Genomic DNA, 17654 nt, shown 5'->3' on the forward strand with positions numbered 1-17654 from the left:
ATATATAAGTCTAGGCATCTACAGGGCTTATGATCTGTCGTTGGCTGGTTTAAGTGGCTTTTCACCCTCTTATAAAACTTGTATTTTTGGAGATTGGAGTTTTACAAGTCAGACGGTATGGCCAAATAACACTTCATTATACAATTACTAATTTTTTTAAATATGATTCTTAAACAGATCTTTTAAAAAATGTTGACAAAACTTTTAAGGAAAAAAATAATTAAAAGGCTAATATGTAACAAGGCTTTATATTGATTATTATTTTATGTTAATAGTCTTCTATTTAATTTTTTGTAAATAAATTTGTTAAAAAATACATATGCTTTTAGATCTTAATAATGTTTCTGTTAAGTGTCCTCGGCACGGGTACCCCAGTGAGGTCACATTATTTTTATCATTAATTATAGTTTGTAAGACAAAAAATTTGAACAAATAAATTAAAAATATTTCTTTATAAATTTATATAATTCTTTTAACGTTTTCTTTGTAAAGGAAAAATAAGAAACCTGCTGACAAGCTGGTTTCGCAGTTTAGTTGGTTTAATTATTTTTCCTTTTATTATTATTATGGATAACTTATATAGCGCCATTTTCGTAATAAAATACCTCAAGGGCGCTTTACATAGTGATTATATTGTTAAATGAATTTAATTGAAGCTTTTTAAATTTGTAATTAATTAAAACAATTTATTTGTTGTCCATGCTACGGATTTATTCAAATGATTTAGAGAACAAGTGGGTTTAAGTTTTTTCTCTGTTCGTGTGTACCTACTTAAATAAAAATAAATACAAAAAAAACATGTCCAATTATAGGTTACCGATGAAGATACTTTACATGTTCACGCAAATATACTCATTTTCGTACACAAATATCTTTTTTATAGACAGTCGAAGATACCTCGGTTAACTCCCCATTGTAATCGGGGCTCTGGGTACGTATTCTGATGAGAAGTTAAAATATATCTTCAATTTTCTCTTCAAAGTAACAATATGTTTTCTGTATGAAATATAGAATTTGTTTACTTTTTTCTAAACGTGTTCAATTACCGGTTACCGGTGACAGGTACTACGAATTTTCATCCAAATATACACACGTACATTAACCCTTAGACTGCTAACAACGATATATCGTTGTTGTTACTCCCTATCATAAAGTTCTAACTAGACTGATGCTGACGCATAATCCCCAAAAGGGTAAATGAATTCGAGAACTGCTTGTTGCACTTAATCGTCAGTGGTTTAAAACATTTTAAAACATCAAAACATAAAAATTACTTATTCGGCGGGTTTATTATTTAGTTTCGTACCTGTTTCAGCCCTACGGAAAATTTAATACAAAAAATGTTTTCTTACGCGCGGTAAAAATTCGAACATTAAATTGTACAGCAAAGTTTCTTGAAAATTAATAAAAATAATATAAAATATTTTAATAAAAACGAACTACTTTGAACGACGTCACTTGTTCTTAGGAATCATGCATTGATGGAAGTGTTAGGTTTGATAATAAGGGCACTTTGCCCCGCAATCAACAAGAAAACCATCATAATACTGTCGTTTCAATAATAACTATTAAAACAATGCGCCTTGAGATTGATTAATTAATTAATTAAAAAGATTAATTTTTTAAAACAGTAGTGTGTTTGGACGTATTCGAGAAATGTTTTTAAAATGTATTAATAATAAGATTTCTGATTAGATTCTTGAAAAACTGCGTAGCAGCGTCAGGGTTAATATTGATATTAGTTTATACCGTCCCAGTATATACCGATGCAGATAGCCTTCATAATAGCGGCCCAGGTAAATGATATATGATCTACCGACTAAATCTATGTAGGCTGTTGAGTATCTAAGCCATTCTAAGCTGTCGGCAATTGCTCTTAATTAACCAATTGTAAAAAGAGATTGCGTTCCCCTAACGGAATTTTCTCGTTTTTTCTGTGAATAACCTTTTTTTACGTTCTTAGATCTACAATGGATTGTGCTATTCCATTGGAAATGTACGCAAGTAATTGTAAAGAAATTTAAAACGATATAAAAAAGGTACTTGCTCATTTCAGACGGTAAATATTAAAGATGGAAATAATCAAATGATCATTAATAAATAAAACAACTTTGTTTTTAACCCTAACTTTTATTATTATTAACATATTACAACAGAGATGAAGAACATTTTAGAGAAGATAATATAGAAGTCCAGGCATCTACAGGGCTTATGACCTGTCAATGGCTGAAAACTAAGAGAAAGATCACGCACTATTTTTTTATTTATTAATTATTTATTTATTTTATTTATTTACTTGAAGGTAGTTTATTACACATTATTTATTTACGGACATTGTCCATTTATACAATTCATAGGGTATTATTATTACAATATGAGAACAGTTTAAAACACTAAAAAATAAGAAAGAAGCAACAGAGATGAAGAACATTTAAGAGAAGGTAATATAGAAGTCCAGGCATCTATAGGCTTACGACCTGTCAATGGCTGGTTTAAGTGGCCACTTTACACACTGTGTAACATTCACCATTCTGCCTATATTTGAACATCTATATTCCTTCAATTCTTTCATCTGTTGATGTTTGTGAAGTAAAAGAGCTGAAACCTTTATTTATTGGGGTGAGATTCATCAATTGAATTATTTCACCTACATACTAGGCAACGCCTGAAAATATTATTTTTTCAATTTCTATACTTCTTCATGGACCAGGTAATTTATCAACAATATTTTGAGTTTGTCCAAATTTTTGTTGACAAGGACATAAGCCCTGTAGATGTCTGGACTTCTATATTACTTTCTCTTAAATGTTCTTCATCTCTGTTGTAATATGTTAATATAAACAGCTCCGCAGATAGTTGAATCCAGTCCTTGTCTACAAAAATTTGGACAAACTCAAAATATTGTTTGATTTTTTTTTTTCCACCGACCGGTTTCAAAGCAAACAAGCTTCTTCGTCAAGGTTTACGTAACTAATTAATCAATTCCTATTTTATTTTTATCCTGTTCACTAAATACTACACGTGGACCCAATAAATCAAGTCTTTTTTTCCCTACAAGGGTGGTAATTTGATATCAATATTTTCAAAACTAGACAGGAGAGACTAATAAAATATATTATTTATTTGGTTATTAATTATTTTTTTCTTATTATGAATCGCTTTCGATCGTCTCGAAACCGGTAGACAGATAAGTCGGTGAGTGGTTTTATACAAATTTTATTGACATAATATTAAAATGTTGCACCACAAAGTTAATGCTTTGAATATTAATAATATAAAACTTTTATTTTATTGGTTGGTTGGAAAAATGCCATTTAGCAATAAGCCCGCCAATGTACAAATAACATTATGTACAAAAAGTTAAATAAATAAATATACACCATTTTGTGTAAAGATTTTTTTTTCAATAAAATATACACATTATTACAATATTAATACATTATAAAGAAAACAAAGTATCAAAATATATTTTGTCCCGATAAACTATTCAATAATAGTTTGTCATCGGGTGCTCAGACATTAGTTTTAATTAATAATCAAATTAAAAGAGTACAGAATAATACTGTATACGTATAAAATAATAAACATAAAAAAGTTTAAAGAAATATTAGTTAAATTACATTGTTATGGTATCTGTCTAATCATACAAATGAGTAGGAAACCCCTTGATGATTTTCCGAATGTTTGAGTTTACTGTTTACCGTTTTGATGTGCCATATATATGTTTTAAAAAAATAATAAGGTTTTGATCCTATATTTGTGGTGATATTCTCGTGTGTCTGTATCAACTAATTGCTCGTCCTATCTCAACGCAGACTTTTAGTCCATGGAGTTGGGACTTACGTCTCAAATAATGTACAGTAATTTGGCGGCCTCCGTGGTGTAGTGTCAAGACGCTTGATTCACGCACGGAAGGTTCCGGGTTCGATTCCCGGTGAGAACACTCGGTGAGAATTTTTCTCAAGCCTGGGTGCTCCGTGATGTAATTCACCACTGTAATTAGGCCTCCTGGCCTGTTGTGGTGCAAAAAAAAAAGTATAGTTTCCGCAAACCAAGTTTAGTAAAATTTCCATTGCAAATAAACGTAAAAATGGCATTTTTCAATGAAAAATGATAAATGCGCCATCTGTGTATATTTAGTTTCATTTTAGAATCACCTTAAATATGAAATATTTTATTTAACGTGTACTGGTGCTAAAGTATTTTGAATGCACGAGTAAATATTTAACTAGTTTTATTATTGATAACTCATTTCGCTCGTTTTAATAAACGAACTTTCACCTTTTCCGCGATAAAATTATTATCCGGGACTTATAAGCTTTATATTTAAATTCAACAAAATTTACGAAATGAAGATCACATTATAGCCGAATACCAATTGAAGGGTACTCGGCAAAAACGGACTCATTAACAAATAATAAATTTTGCAGAATAGTAAAAAGAAGAATAAAAACCTAATTTGAGTGACTCTGACTTCATTTACTGTAAAAAGTTTTCGTTTGATAAATAAACAATATTTTTCATGTGATCACTTAAAAAATGAACAAAATCTTGTGTTTTAAATTAACCTTTCCAAGTCTGCCTGAAAAAAATCAGTGGGTTCTCAAGGTACTGGTATACCCCCGCTGAAATTAGAGCAGTGAAAGGGTATTAAAAGGGTTCTCTCGTTACTAGAGCGAACGGATAGTCCCCGTTGTGATAGAGGTTGGAAGAGCTCTCTCAGATAAACAGGCAAAGTGGGATTATTCAAAATATTGTGAAGAAGTCATAGAATGTAAATGTTTCTTCTATGCCTGTTACTGAGCCAGTGTAGTTGCGTGCGTCGCGTGTAGTTAGTGGGATTCGAACCACGGACTTTTGGTCCGTGAGTCCGAGACACTAGCCACAGGACCACAACCCGATTTTATGCTCCTTACATCTTTTTTACATATTCGATTGAAGATTTTATATATATATATATATGAACACGCACAGCGCAAAGATTTATATTTCTCTGAAAACTGCACGTAAATCGGTTAAGTCGTTTAGGAGGAGTACGGTGACATCACACGTACAGAGGAATTGTACAGGGTGTTCTTTAAACCCTGTCACATCCGAAACCACGATGGTCAGAATGGACAAAAAGACATATTAGCATATTAAATAAAATATTTAGAACAAAGAAAATTTAAAAAAATAAAATATTTTAAAAAACAAATGGTCGCTTACTTTTGCAGGGGAGAAGTGAGGGGAGCTTGGTTGTCGGTGTATCAGACTCCCCCCTTTCCCCCTCGTTTCTTCCCTGCAGAAGTAAGCAACCATTTGCTTTTTTTTGATATTTAAAAAAAAAATATTCCTTCCAAAAAAATATTTTAAAGTGCCAATATGTCTTCTCGCTCATACTGTTCATCGTGGTTTCGGATGTGACAAGGTTTAATGAACACCCTGTATATATAAAGATAAAAAAATAAGTTTAAAAGAATATCTCAATGAGTCCGTTTTTGCCGTGTACCCTTCAATTGGCATATTTAATGGCTGATTAGGTTTTCTTTCTGAGTGCATCGTTCCTACTTTCCTTCAATGTTAAACTGCAGTCGGCGCGGCCGTGGAGTAATGCACTTTATATGCATTAACTGTAAGTTATCAGCGACGTGAAACTGATGGCCGTAATCAACAGATTCTGCATCTAAGTGCATTCTGACATCGCGTATCTTTTAAACAAGACGAATTAAAGGTTTATTATGAAATAAATAAAATAATAAAAATGATAAAAACAATAAAATTATATCTAACTATAAATTTATTTAACGGTTTATATGCAATCTTTATATAAATTATTCCTCTGTACGTGTGATGTCACCGTACTCCTCCTAAACGGCTTAACCGATTTACATGCGGTTTTCAGAGAAATATAGATCTTTACGCTGTGCGTGTTCGTAGATATTAAAATCTTTAATCGAAAATGTAAGGAACATAAATGTTTTATTCATTGATCTACCACGGTTGCATTCGAGGAGAACGCATTTGCAAAAAAAAATGAAAAGATGTAGTTTTTCTATGTATAAAAAAAGTTTGTTTTTGAATGTTTACAAACAGCATTTGTTTTCTCTGAATCTCAATCAGATTCTTTCCTTAAATTCCTTATAATTTCTACCCATTTATTTCTTTTTATTGGATTTTTGGTAACACTAAAATAATATTAAATTTAATACATTTAAAAAAAATCGTATTCCTACATAAGTACACCCCTTTGTTGGTGAGACGACCGGAGTCTGACGTTTGCAAAAAGAATGCCTTATTTGAAAAAAATGTTTATTTTGGAATCCAACCATAAACAAGTACCTACTTAAATTCAATATTTGTTTAATATTAACAATTTTCATTTATGGAATTAAATCACAAACAAGTACCTAGATGAAAAGTATTTTTCCAAGATAATAGCAGGCAAGCCAACGTCCGGGCAGGACAACGTCTGTCGGGTCCGCTAGTTAATAATATAATAATTCCCTTCCATAAAACATTAAACCTACATTCTACGCAACCAATAATATAGGAACATTGTTCAAAAATCACAAAGAAAAAGTCCATAAATATAATAAATCTGGGATATACCAATTAAATTGTAACGATTGCAATTCAATCTACATTGAAAAAACAAAAAAAAACATATTAAAGTATAAAACACTTAAGGTGCCATTTCTTTAGCTTATTTCAAAATAAAAAAATATTTTTATATTTTAGTTTTTTAAAACTAACTAAACTTCTAAACACAGTTCTATATTTTATTACTTTATAATGTATTTTTTTGAATTTATGTTGTTAATACACTCATCTTTTTATTTTTATACCAACTATACTTCTTAACACTGTTCTTATGTTTTATTTCTTTTTTTGTTTTTTTTTTTAAATTTATGTTGCTTATATACTCATCTTCTTTTTTTTTATACCAACTTTACTTCTAAACACTGTTCTATCTTTTATTGGTTAATATTGTATTTTTTAAATTTTATGTTGTTTATATACTAATATTTTATAAAACTTTCATGTATGTAAAAGCCTTATGGGCGTGAAAAATTAATAAAATAAAATAAATAATATTTTTTCTGAATTTGCAAACCATCTGATCGAGGACACTCAACAATATACTTTTTTGAAATGTTTTTACATTAGAAAATAAACAAAGAAGACTAACTTAATAAATAGAGAAAATAAACAAAAAATTCACAGTTTTAAAAACAAGGTAAACATGTACATCTATATTATTTATATTACAAAACGCACAATGAAAATAACAAAAACCTAACTTAAGCTATACACTTGTGGAGCGGTTGACTTAATATTGGTTTGGGCGAATGAGACAATCCATTTTACTTCTACCTAGCTCCACTATCCATTTTTTTATAGCCTTTTTAAACATTTTCTCGTTACTAATTGTTTTAATAGATAGTGGAAGTAGGTTATAGATATTAATTGAATAATACTCAAAATCCCTTTGTCTGAAAGTGGCGTTAGTTTTTATTTGTTTAAGTTGTCTTTGTGTTGAAGATCTAGTGGTTATATTATTTGTTTGTGATGTATTGTAGGGGTTTTGTCTTTCGGCGGACTAAGGGACGCGGGATTACGTGAGTGAAAGCGAGACTGCTGTCTTCGACGGGGCTTCTAGAGGCGTCTAGTGATGTCCACACGCTTCACTTGAAATCGAAAAAAATAACCTAAAAAGTAGCTAATTATTTCGTTTGTATTTATTTCGAAATTTAATTCGCCGAAGCCTATTTTTCTCCTATTTCTATAATCATTATTATATTAACTATGGACCGTTAATGACTTTCTCCAAAAAAAAGCTTTCGTGAATTGAAATTCAATTTGTCCATCACACGTTCGAAATTATATGAATTAAATTGTCTGAATTGCCTTTTAATGACTGGCTTTTAAAATGATTGCATTACTGATTTTATCCTCAAGAACTAAACAATTTCATTTATAGATTTTTTGATACGTGAACAAATGAATATAAAAGCAGACGAAACTTTATGTGCTCATGAAATGGAACAAAAAACTATCATAATAATTCGTGTTTTTTTTTCGTTTCACTAGCGCGCTAATGAAATGAAAATAGTGGAGGATATTAAACGCTATTGCTAATGTTAATGCCAATTTTTTTTCGGAAAGGCTTCTTCCAAAAAGTTATTTTCTCGTTCAAGATTTTTGGTTTTATTTTAAAACCGCTAAGATTTTTCTTACGATTTATTTTTGTTGTCCCAGAATATTTTTTTATACCTCCAGGTTAAGGTTAGTTAAAGAGCTGAAACCTTTATTTATGCGGGTGAGATTCATCTATAATAAATCCTCCTGGTCCACGAAGAAGTATAGAAATAAAAATTAAAAAAAATTTCAGGCGTTGCCTAGTATGTAGGTGGAATAATTTAATTAGATGAATCTCACCCGCATAAATAAAGGTTTCAGCTCTTTAACTTCACAAACATCGACAGACGAAAGAGTTAAAGGAATATAGATGTTCAAATATGGGCAGAATGGTGAATGTAAGACAGTGTGTAAAGTGGCCACTTAAACCAGCCATTGACAGGTCATAAGCCCTGTAGATGCCTAGACTTCCATATTACCTTCTCTTAAATGTTCTTTATCTCTGTTGTAATATGTTATTTATTTATTTATTTATTTTATTTTATTTGGGATTTTTACAGCTATTACATAAACAAAATAATTAGAAAAATCTTAACAATACTAAAGCCAATTAAAAAAATCCACTGTAAATATAATGACACATAATATATAAGAAAAGAAGTTTAGTAATTGTATTTGTGTGACGTTTGTATTCATGTGTATGTGAATGTGTGTATGCGTGAATGAATGAGGGAGAGGATACATGTGCGTGTGGGAATGAATGAGGGAGAGGGTGCGTGTGTATGGGTGCGTAAGTATGAAAAAAATATTTGCTTAAAACTTGTAAATTGTATTAAAAATAGTACAATAAAGAGCTTAGTAAAAAGTTAGAAACCTTTTTGTTAAAATTCAAATGACGAAATGATAAAAAATGTTTTTTTTTTTTTCAGTATGTTAAATTTCAAAACCGTATTCTGAAAAAAAAAAGCATTTTACTTTTTAAATTGCTATTATACACTTATATCATTAAACAGCAATTATTGTTAGTACATAAGGATACTTTGTAAATATTTAAGTCATTTTGATTATGCCCTAACCAGACGAAACGCGTCACATATATTAAACAAATAAAAGTAGAATTAAATCCAATGAAAGTGTTTTATTTTAGATACCTCACCAAATTTTAATATGAAATTCTACCAATTATCTGCATCTACCCTGCAGTGGCTTGGGAAAGCGTATAGTTAGATTTTTTATGCGTTGCCATTTTAGCAACTTCGACTAACATTTCGCAATTCTAATTATATTTCACATAGAGTTCATAATAATTTTAATAATTCTATCATTGATGCATCCTATCTGAATAACACGGACCTAATCAAAATCGCGGTACAATAAAAAATGATCGGCAAAAAATATCGAAACGAATGGTACTTCTATGTGAGAGTAAAAAAAAATGCACAGTCATTCTTAAAAATGTAGTACGCATCAATAATAATGATAATATTTTTTATTACAGCTTAATGAGGAAGTTTAGTGCTACGAGAAATTGGATATAAAAAATGTTTTCTTACGCTCGGTAAAAGTTATATTATTGAATTAAATAAAACAGAGAAATTTCTTGAAAACGTATGGAAAAAAATAATAAAAATACGTCGCGATAAATAATAACTACTCTAAATTGTCACAAGTTCTGTAGCTTAATCACAAATAACTATCGACGTGCTAAGAAGCGACGTGATAACATTTTCTCACCATGGTTGTTTATCGTATTCGCGATCACAATGCAACATCCGTGAACACCTAATCTTCTTTCTTCTTCCAAGTCGGTCCCTCAATGCTGAGGATCGTGATCACCATGAACACTTCTGATTAGTCTGTTCCACTCCAGTCTGTCCGAACTGACTCGTCAAATTTTAGCCCCGTAGCCACCTTTATTTGGTCAGTTCATCCATATGGGATTCTACCCCGGCTTCTCCTACCCTCAACTCGGCCAGACATTATTGCCTTTTCTAGATTGTCTGGCTCACGTCTAGCAATATGTCCAAAGAAAGACAGTATCCATCTCAAACACACCACTGATAGACGAGTTGTACCTTATATTAAATGTCAAAATATTTACGTTTCGCGACGTCAAATCCTGCTACGCAATAAGTAAGTATGGAAAATTTTCCAAAACTGCTATTTTTATTTATTTATTTACTATTTATTATGCTCTTATTGCATTTAGCCGGCGGTTGGCAAGCTAAATGCCAAGAAAAGCAGTCGCCATAGTAATTGTAATTAAATTTTCACTTTTTTGTTCTTGATACTCCGTACTATTTTGCAAATGCGATATATCGTATTATTTTTATGGTAAACGCTGATTTTTCGCCAGTGAACTGTATTTATTTACGAGGAAAACAAAAAACAAACCATGACGGTTGACTTAGAGATTACACACGCGTTGACTTATTACTGCGATAACTTAAGCAAGTTCATTATTGTACATTGTGATCGCTCAAATGCTTAGCATGTTTTTAAGCACGTCGATAGTTATTTGTGATTGAGCTACAGCTTGACTCATTGACGACAACTCTTGACGTCACGGGTGGTATAATTTCAAAATTGCAAAACTTTGAAAAGTCGCAGTGATGATACGATACATAAAAATTTTAATAAGTATTTTTTTTTGCAAAGTATATTTTATATTAACATATTACAACATAGATGAAGAACATTTAAGGGAAGGTAATATAGAAGTCTAGGCATCTACAGGGCTTATGACCTTATTATGACCTTATATATTTTATTCTTTAATTATTATTAAACTATGTACTTACTTATAAATTTAAAAAAAAAATGTAATGTAACCCGCAGACAAGCTTCGGCTTTGCGGGAACAAAAATACAATTTTGTATGTTACTTATTTGTTTAATGAATAAAACTTAAAAAAAAAAAAATGGCTGGTTTAAGTGGCCACTTTACACACTGTGTAACATTCACCATTCTGCCCATATTTAAACATCTGTATTCCTTCAATTATTTCATCTGTTGATGTTTGTGAAGTAATAGAGCTGAAACATTTATTTATGCGGGTGAGATTCATCTAATTGAATTTTTTCAGCTACATACTAGGCAACGCCTGAAAATGTTATTTTTTCAATTTCTATACTTCTTCATGGACCGGGTGGATTTATCAACAATATTTTGAGTTTGTCCAAATTTTTGTATCATAAGCCCTTTCATTGGCTTGTTTAAGTGGCCACTTTACACACTGTGTAACATTCACCATTCCGCCCGCATTTGAATATCTATATTCCTTCAATTATTTCATCTGTTGATGTTTGTGAAGTAATAGAGCTGAAACCTTTATTCATGCGGGTGAGATTCATCTATTTGAATTATTTCATTCACCTACATACACCTACGCCCGAAAATCTTGTTTTTTCAATTTCTATACTTCTTCATGGACCAGGTAATTTATCAACAATATTTTGAGTTTGTCCAAATTTTTGTAGACAAGGACATAAGCCCCGTAGATGCCTGGACTTCTATATTACTTTCTCTTAAATGTTCTTCATCTCTGTTGTAATATGTTAATATAAAAAGCTCCGCAGATAGTTGAATCCAGTCCTTGTCTACGAAAATTTGGACAAACTCAAAATATTGTTTTATTATTTTTTTTTTTCCACCGACCGGTTTCAAAGCAAACAAGGTTCTTCGTCAAGGTTTACGTAACTAATTAATCAATTCCTATTTTATTTTTATCATGTTCACTAAATACTACACGTGGACCCAATAAATCAAGTCTTTTTTTTCTTTACAAGGGTAGTAATTTGATATCAATATTTTCGAAACTAGACAGGAGAGGACTAAAAAAATATATTGTTTATTTGGTTAATAATTATTTTTTTCTTATTATGAATCGCTGGAACCGGGTGGATTTATCAACAATATTTTGAGTTTATCTAAATTTTTTTAGACAAGGACTAGATTCAACTCCCTGGGGAGCTGTTTATATTAACATATTACAACAGGGATGAAGAACATTTTAGAGAAGGTAATATAGAAGTCTAGTTTTAGTCCATCTCTGTTTTTATGTGTTAATATTTGAGTTTTTCATACAAACATTTGGACTAACTCAAATATTCCAACAATATCGTTTTGGAAAAAATTAAGACATTTGGTGATTTAAGAACACGGTCTTAATTTGCATTGTTATACAATTCTGTATAATGCTTCGCCCAGATACAAAGGATTACTGGCTGGCTTCTAATTTGCGTACATCACGCTTTGTACCGGGTACTGGGGTCAAAGCCCGGCTTGGTACAGTGAAATCTTGCTACGCTCCCGACGCGAAGAACACATACATAATTTTTCAATACTTCGTACAACGGAATCATTCATAATTTCATTTGTTTTCATTTACAGAGAAAAAATGTGGAAAAAGTTCTAAGCTCTTTTGTTTAAGGAAATTCAACGGATTTTTATTTATATTATGTTGGTATAATACATAGAAATTATTACAAAAAAACATTTACCTAACACAGCACCAACACATTAGCATGCTCGGCATTAACATACACAGCACAATAGAGGAAAGTGTCCATATTTCGTATACTGTCTTAATTGGGCGCAGAAAGGGCTAGTTGGCCTGGAGGGGACACGGTCAGCAAGTAGATTAATGAGTTCCGGGGAATCGAATTTATTATTGACAATTTTATAAATCAGGATCTGATCAAACATATCTCTGAATCAAGGTTATAAAATTTTTATTAATGATAATATAAAAATATTTTTTGATGATGATATAAAAATATTTTTATTTTATTAATATTAATTTTTAATGTTACTATAACATTGTCGACTGTTTGTTTCTTTAAAATAAACAAATAAGCCAACAGAGTTTGTATTCCACCATTTTTGGAAACCGTAAATAAATAAAAAATATTTTTAAAAATGTACATTCCTATTATAGCGTTTCACGTGTTTCGTGTATTTTGATTCGCATGCTAATTTAATTATGTATAAGTTATATAAATAATTCCATCGCTGTTATAATAATTGTTTAGGTCTAATAATATTAGTAACGCTAGTGGTAATCGCCTGTGACGTGTTCGTACTAAAAATCTTCCGCTTACTTATTTAGCGTGAATTCTGCCGATAAAGCGTTCTGATTTCATTTCATTACACATTTGATTAATACTAATCAAATTGCTCTTAAGTAATCAATTTTGCTTATAACGTCCAAAGTCCGCGTAATATTAAACAATCCAAATATTTTACGTAATTTTTATCGTAGAGAAATTCAACATCGCCACCATAATTCCATGTCCGCTACCACAGCCTGCTAGAATGATCTTTTCTAAACCATCTAAAGTACTAAAATTTATTTCAATAGAGAGGGAAAACGTTTTTGAGAAGTGAATATGGAAGTCTAGACATTTACAGGGCTTATGACCTGTCATTGGCTGGTTTAAGTGGCCACTTTACACACTGTGTACCCTTCTCAAAAACGTTTTCCCTCTCTGTTGAAATAAATTTGAATATGAACAACTCCCTAGGGAGAGAATCCAGCCAGTCTGCAAGCATTTGGACATACTCAAACATTGTCATCTAAAGTACGTTCACGGAGACTGGACCTATGTGCACGTGCAAACCACGGGCCCGCTGCGTGATATCGCACGATTGGCCCATTTCACACCACGGCAAAAATCCACACGGCATGATTCAATTCAATTCATTTATTTTAAATATAACATATACATTACAAACATATTAACATATTACAACAGAGATGAAGAACATTTTAAAGAAGGTAATATAGAAGTCAAGGCATCTACAGGGCTTATGACCTGTCATTAGCTGGTTTAAGAGGCCACTTTACACACTGTGTAACATTCACCATTCTGCTCATATTTGAACATCTATATTACTTCAATTCTTTCATCTGTTGATGTTTGTGAAGTTAAAGAGCTGAAACCTTTATTTATGCGGGTGAGATTCATCTAATTGAATTATTTCACCTACATACTAGGCAACGCCTGAAATTTTTATACTTCTTCATGGAGCTACATACAAACATATATTCAATACGTACATATTATAAAAAAGAACAAGAAAATACACGAAATAGACTCATGTCAAAGTAGTAGGAGTATCCTGCTCCGAAAAACCCTTTCGGATACATGGAACAGATCAATATCCAGAGCGATGTTGTTCAGCATAGCGGTAGCCCTTCCAACAGGCATCCATAGGCAGCTTTGTCCTGAATATCGGAATATGAAACAATCTATGCTGACGCTGTCTTAGGTAATTATCAGGAACATACAAACCAATGCTCGTCATAATCTCAGAATTATCGATCACACCGCGCAACAATCGATAAAAATGTGTAGTCAAATACACATTCCTTCTAGTCTCTAAACTGTTGTAGCCAAGCATACCCTGGAGAAACTCGGTCGGGTAGAGCCGATGATAATACCCGCACTCTCTCATGTAGAGATATCTCAGAAACTTCTTTTGGATTATCTCTATCATTCACTTCAGTTCATGTGGCCCCCAAATCATCGAGCCACTCTCGAGTCTACTTCGCCCCAAGGAGTTGTAAAGAGTTCTCAGTACGCGGGTATTTTCGAAAACCCTGGCAGTACGCAGAACAAATCCTAACATATTTAATGCATTACCACTGATTGCCTCTACGTGTTCATGAAATGTCAGAGTGCTTACAAATCTAACACCCAAATCCTTAACATTCGATGTTCGTATCAGATTCTGGTCATTCATTATGTAGCAAAAAAATAGTTTTTTGGGCCCTAGTGAAGGACGTGACCGAACACTTGGAAACATTTAACCTAAGTTTGTTTCGCCTTCCCCATTCAGATATATTAGATATATCCGCTTAAGCTAGGGTTTCCTAGGACAGCGGTGCCCGTATTTTAACGGCCGTAGTGAACGGTGATGCAGTGGACAGCCGTCGTAAAGGTGATTAGAGAGTGGTTTCCCAGGAAAACGGTGTTAAATGGTGTTGATAACACCGTTTTCCTAGAAAACCACACTCTAGTCACCTTTACGACGGCTGTCCACTGCATCACCGTTCACTACGGCCGTTAAAATACGGGCACCGCTGTCCTAGGAAACCCTAGCTTTAGAGAAGACGAAAATCGTCAGAAGTTGTCACCTTTAAGAATAGTTTTTAGTCATCCGCACACAAAAGAAAACGTTAGTTCAAAATTACATGATAAAATGATAAAATCTCATAGGGTGGATCGGTATTGATTGTTTTGCAATTATTTTTTTATTTAATTCCTGGCAAACGTAATAACCAGTATTCCATGAGACCGGCTAATATCCAGTCGATTTCCTTTCGCAGAATTTTTTCCTGAGTGTACTCGCTGATTTCTTTAAATTAGATATTATATTAAAAATACACACAATTTTCCACTGTATGGAGTTCAGGCTAGGGTGGGTCTCGTGTGTTTTTATATTTAGATTGAAATGTTTTAATATTTGGAATTGATTCAAAGACGCAGATGTATTGCTGAAAGAAACAATTAAAAGTAGTTTCAATATTAAATTAAAATCAATAAAAAAATTAAATAAAAAACATGCGCAAAGTAATTTATTTATTTATTAGTTTATACATACATTTTTACAAAATGGCACAAAAACACTCTGGCAAATTCCACTTGTACTAGGAGTAGGCTCAGTATATGAAGGGTTGGCAAGCCAGAAATATTAGTATGCCTAATGTTGCAATCGGTTCCTGTATGGGCAAATGCCTGTTCTAAGAAAACGATCTGTTGCGGCAAATATGGTTTTCGAATATGTTTCCTATAAATAAAAATAACATTGAAGAAATAGAAAAACAGTTATAGCCCAAAAGAGAAGAAAAGAAGAAAGTACAGTTTACGTTAAATGTAAAAATATATAAATATATACACATACATGCATACATGCTAAATACATACATATACACATACATTCATATATACACACACATATATATATACACATATACATACATAATATATATGCACATACAAAAATACAATAAATTTATAAATGATTCAATGGGATAGCATAGTATTTAGATTACTATCCTCAATAAATTCTCAGATTCCTTATTTCCAATGTCTGATGTGTGATGTATGAATGTAGAGAAAGCGAGGTCTGTAACAAATATACATGAATCGTGACGTATTAGGGGCGTGGCCAATGGAATGACCGTTTTTGCGGTAATTCAAAATTAGATATTAAAAAATATTTTTAATGCTTCTAATAATTAGCATTTTTTTTACTGGACATTATTTCATAGACCTTTATTACTTTAAATATGTAAAAAAAACACAAATATTTCTCTATTATGGCTTTGCACTTAACCCTCCAATTATTAATCTCTGAACCTGAGTACCGAGTTTTATCGCGATTGAAAACTGCAATCTCATTGTATGAGTTTTGTGATATCGAAAAACTTCTGTTCATGTTATATCTGCTGTGTAGTACCCATGATTCACCAAAGGCAAACATTTGATAATGATTCAATCTAATAATAAATATTTTCCTTTTGTTTCAGAATCGCTGCATACTACACGCAACGTGAAACGAGTGTACCTAACAAACATATATCTACATCGATTAATGTTTATTACTAATACGTAATATTGAAAAAATATGTTTGAAAGTGTTGACATTAGAAATAATGACGAAAGTGCTTTAAAAAACACAATTGAAATGCTGATCAAAGACATTCTCTTTTGAAACGAAGAGTTTTAAAAATGTCTACGTGTGAGCGCCATTTTGACAAATACGTTCGAAGGACTACAGTGTGAAAAACCATGCATAAATTCCTAACCATGTAACATAATTAATTACTCTAAAGATAAATGTGATATTTAAACAAATTAACAAGTGATTCCGTGTGTTGGTTGTAAAATTAACTATTTTTATAATTATTCGTGTTATTTTTCATCTGTCAAAATGCCCGCGGTCTTGTCGAAGGTTCGCGACGACGTCGCTAGGGCGTATTCCCAAATACCCGCGCCCGCAATGTACGGGTGCGCCGTAGGGGCCGCCGCGGTAGGCGTCATAGGCTACAAAATGCTGGCGAGGCGCGCGAGCCGCGCCGCGGCCGCCCGGAAGAGACCCGACAATGGCGGCCGCCACATGAACAACAATTACGAGAAGGCGCTCGTGGAGAAGTGCAAAACTCCCACGACGTGCAGCGCCAAGGGCGACGAAGAAAAGTGCGATATTTGCAAGGGGAATGAATGCGAAAACCACCAGAACCCCTCGGACTCCGAGGAGGACGAGAGCCCGAAGATACTGCGCACCCTCGGCGCGAGAGTGCCCGGGCTAAATAGGCAATTTATTAAGCAAATTCTTACTCTAGTTAAAATTATGGTACCTAGGTTATACTGTAAAGAAACAGCCCTTCTTGCTGTGCATACGCTGTGTCTCTTTACTAGGACATTCCTTTCGATTTATGTGGCGTCCATGGAGGGGTCCATTGTGAAGTTCATCGTGAAGAAAGATAGTCTACAAATTCATGAGTGCCAATGCTGATGAAGTGG

General features: G+C 32.5%; 1 protein-coding gene across 1 annotated transcript in view; it reads left to right on the forward strand.

The window, feature by feature from the left end:
* LOC148282083 (uncharacterized) overlaps positions 1 to 17654 on the forward strand; it is a 67201-nt gene extending 49547 nt beyond the window's left edge. The window contains exon 3 of the mRNA XM_088225664.1: positions 16658 to 17654. Within this exon, the coding sequence (XP_088081790.1) occupies positions 17062 to 17646 (585 nt within the window). The 5' untranslated portion in view covers positions 16658 to 17061 and the 3' untranslated portion in view covers positions 17647 to 17654. The remainder of the gene's footprint in view (positions 1 to 16657) is intronic.

Source organism: Micrasema longulum, unplaced genomic scaffold (genome assembly GCF_059751315.1).
Source record: "Micrasema longulum isolate JH-2025_06_02 unplaced genomic scaffold, ASM5975131v1 h1tg000378l, whole genome shotgun sequence".
NCBI lineage: Eukaryota > Metazoa > Arthropoda > Insecta > Trichoptera > Brachycentridae > Micrasema > Micrasema longulum.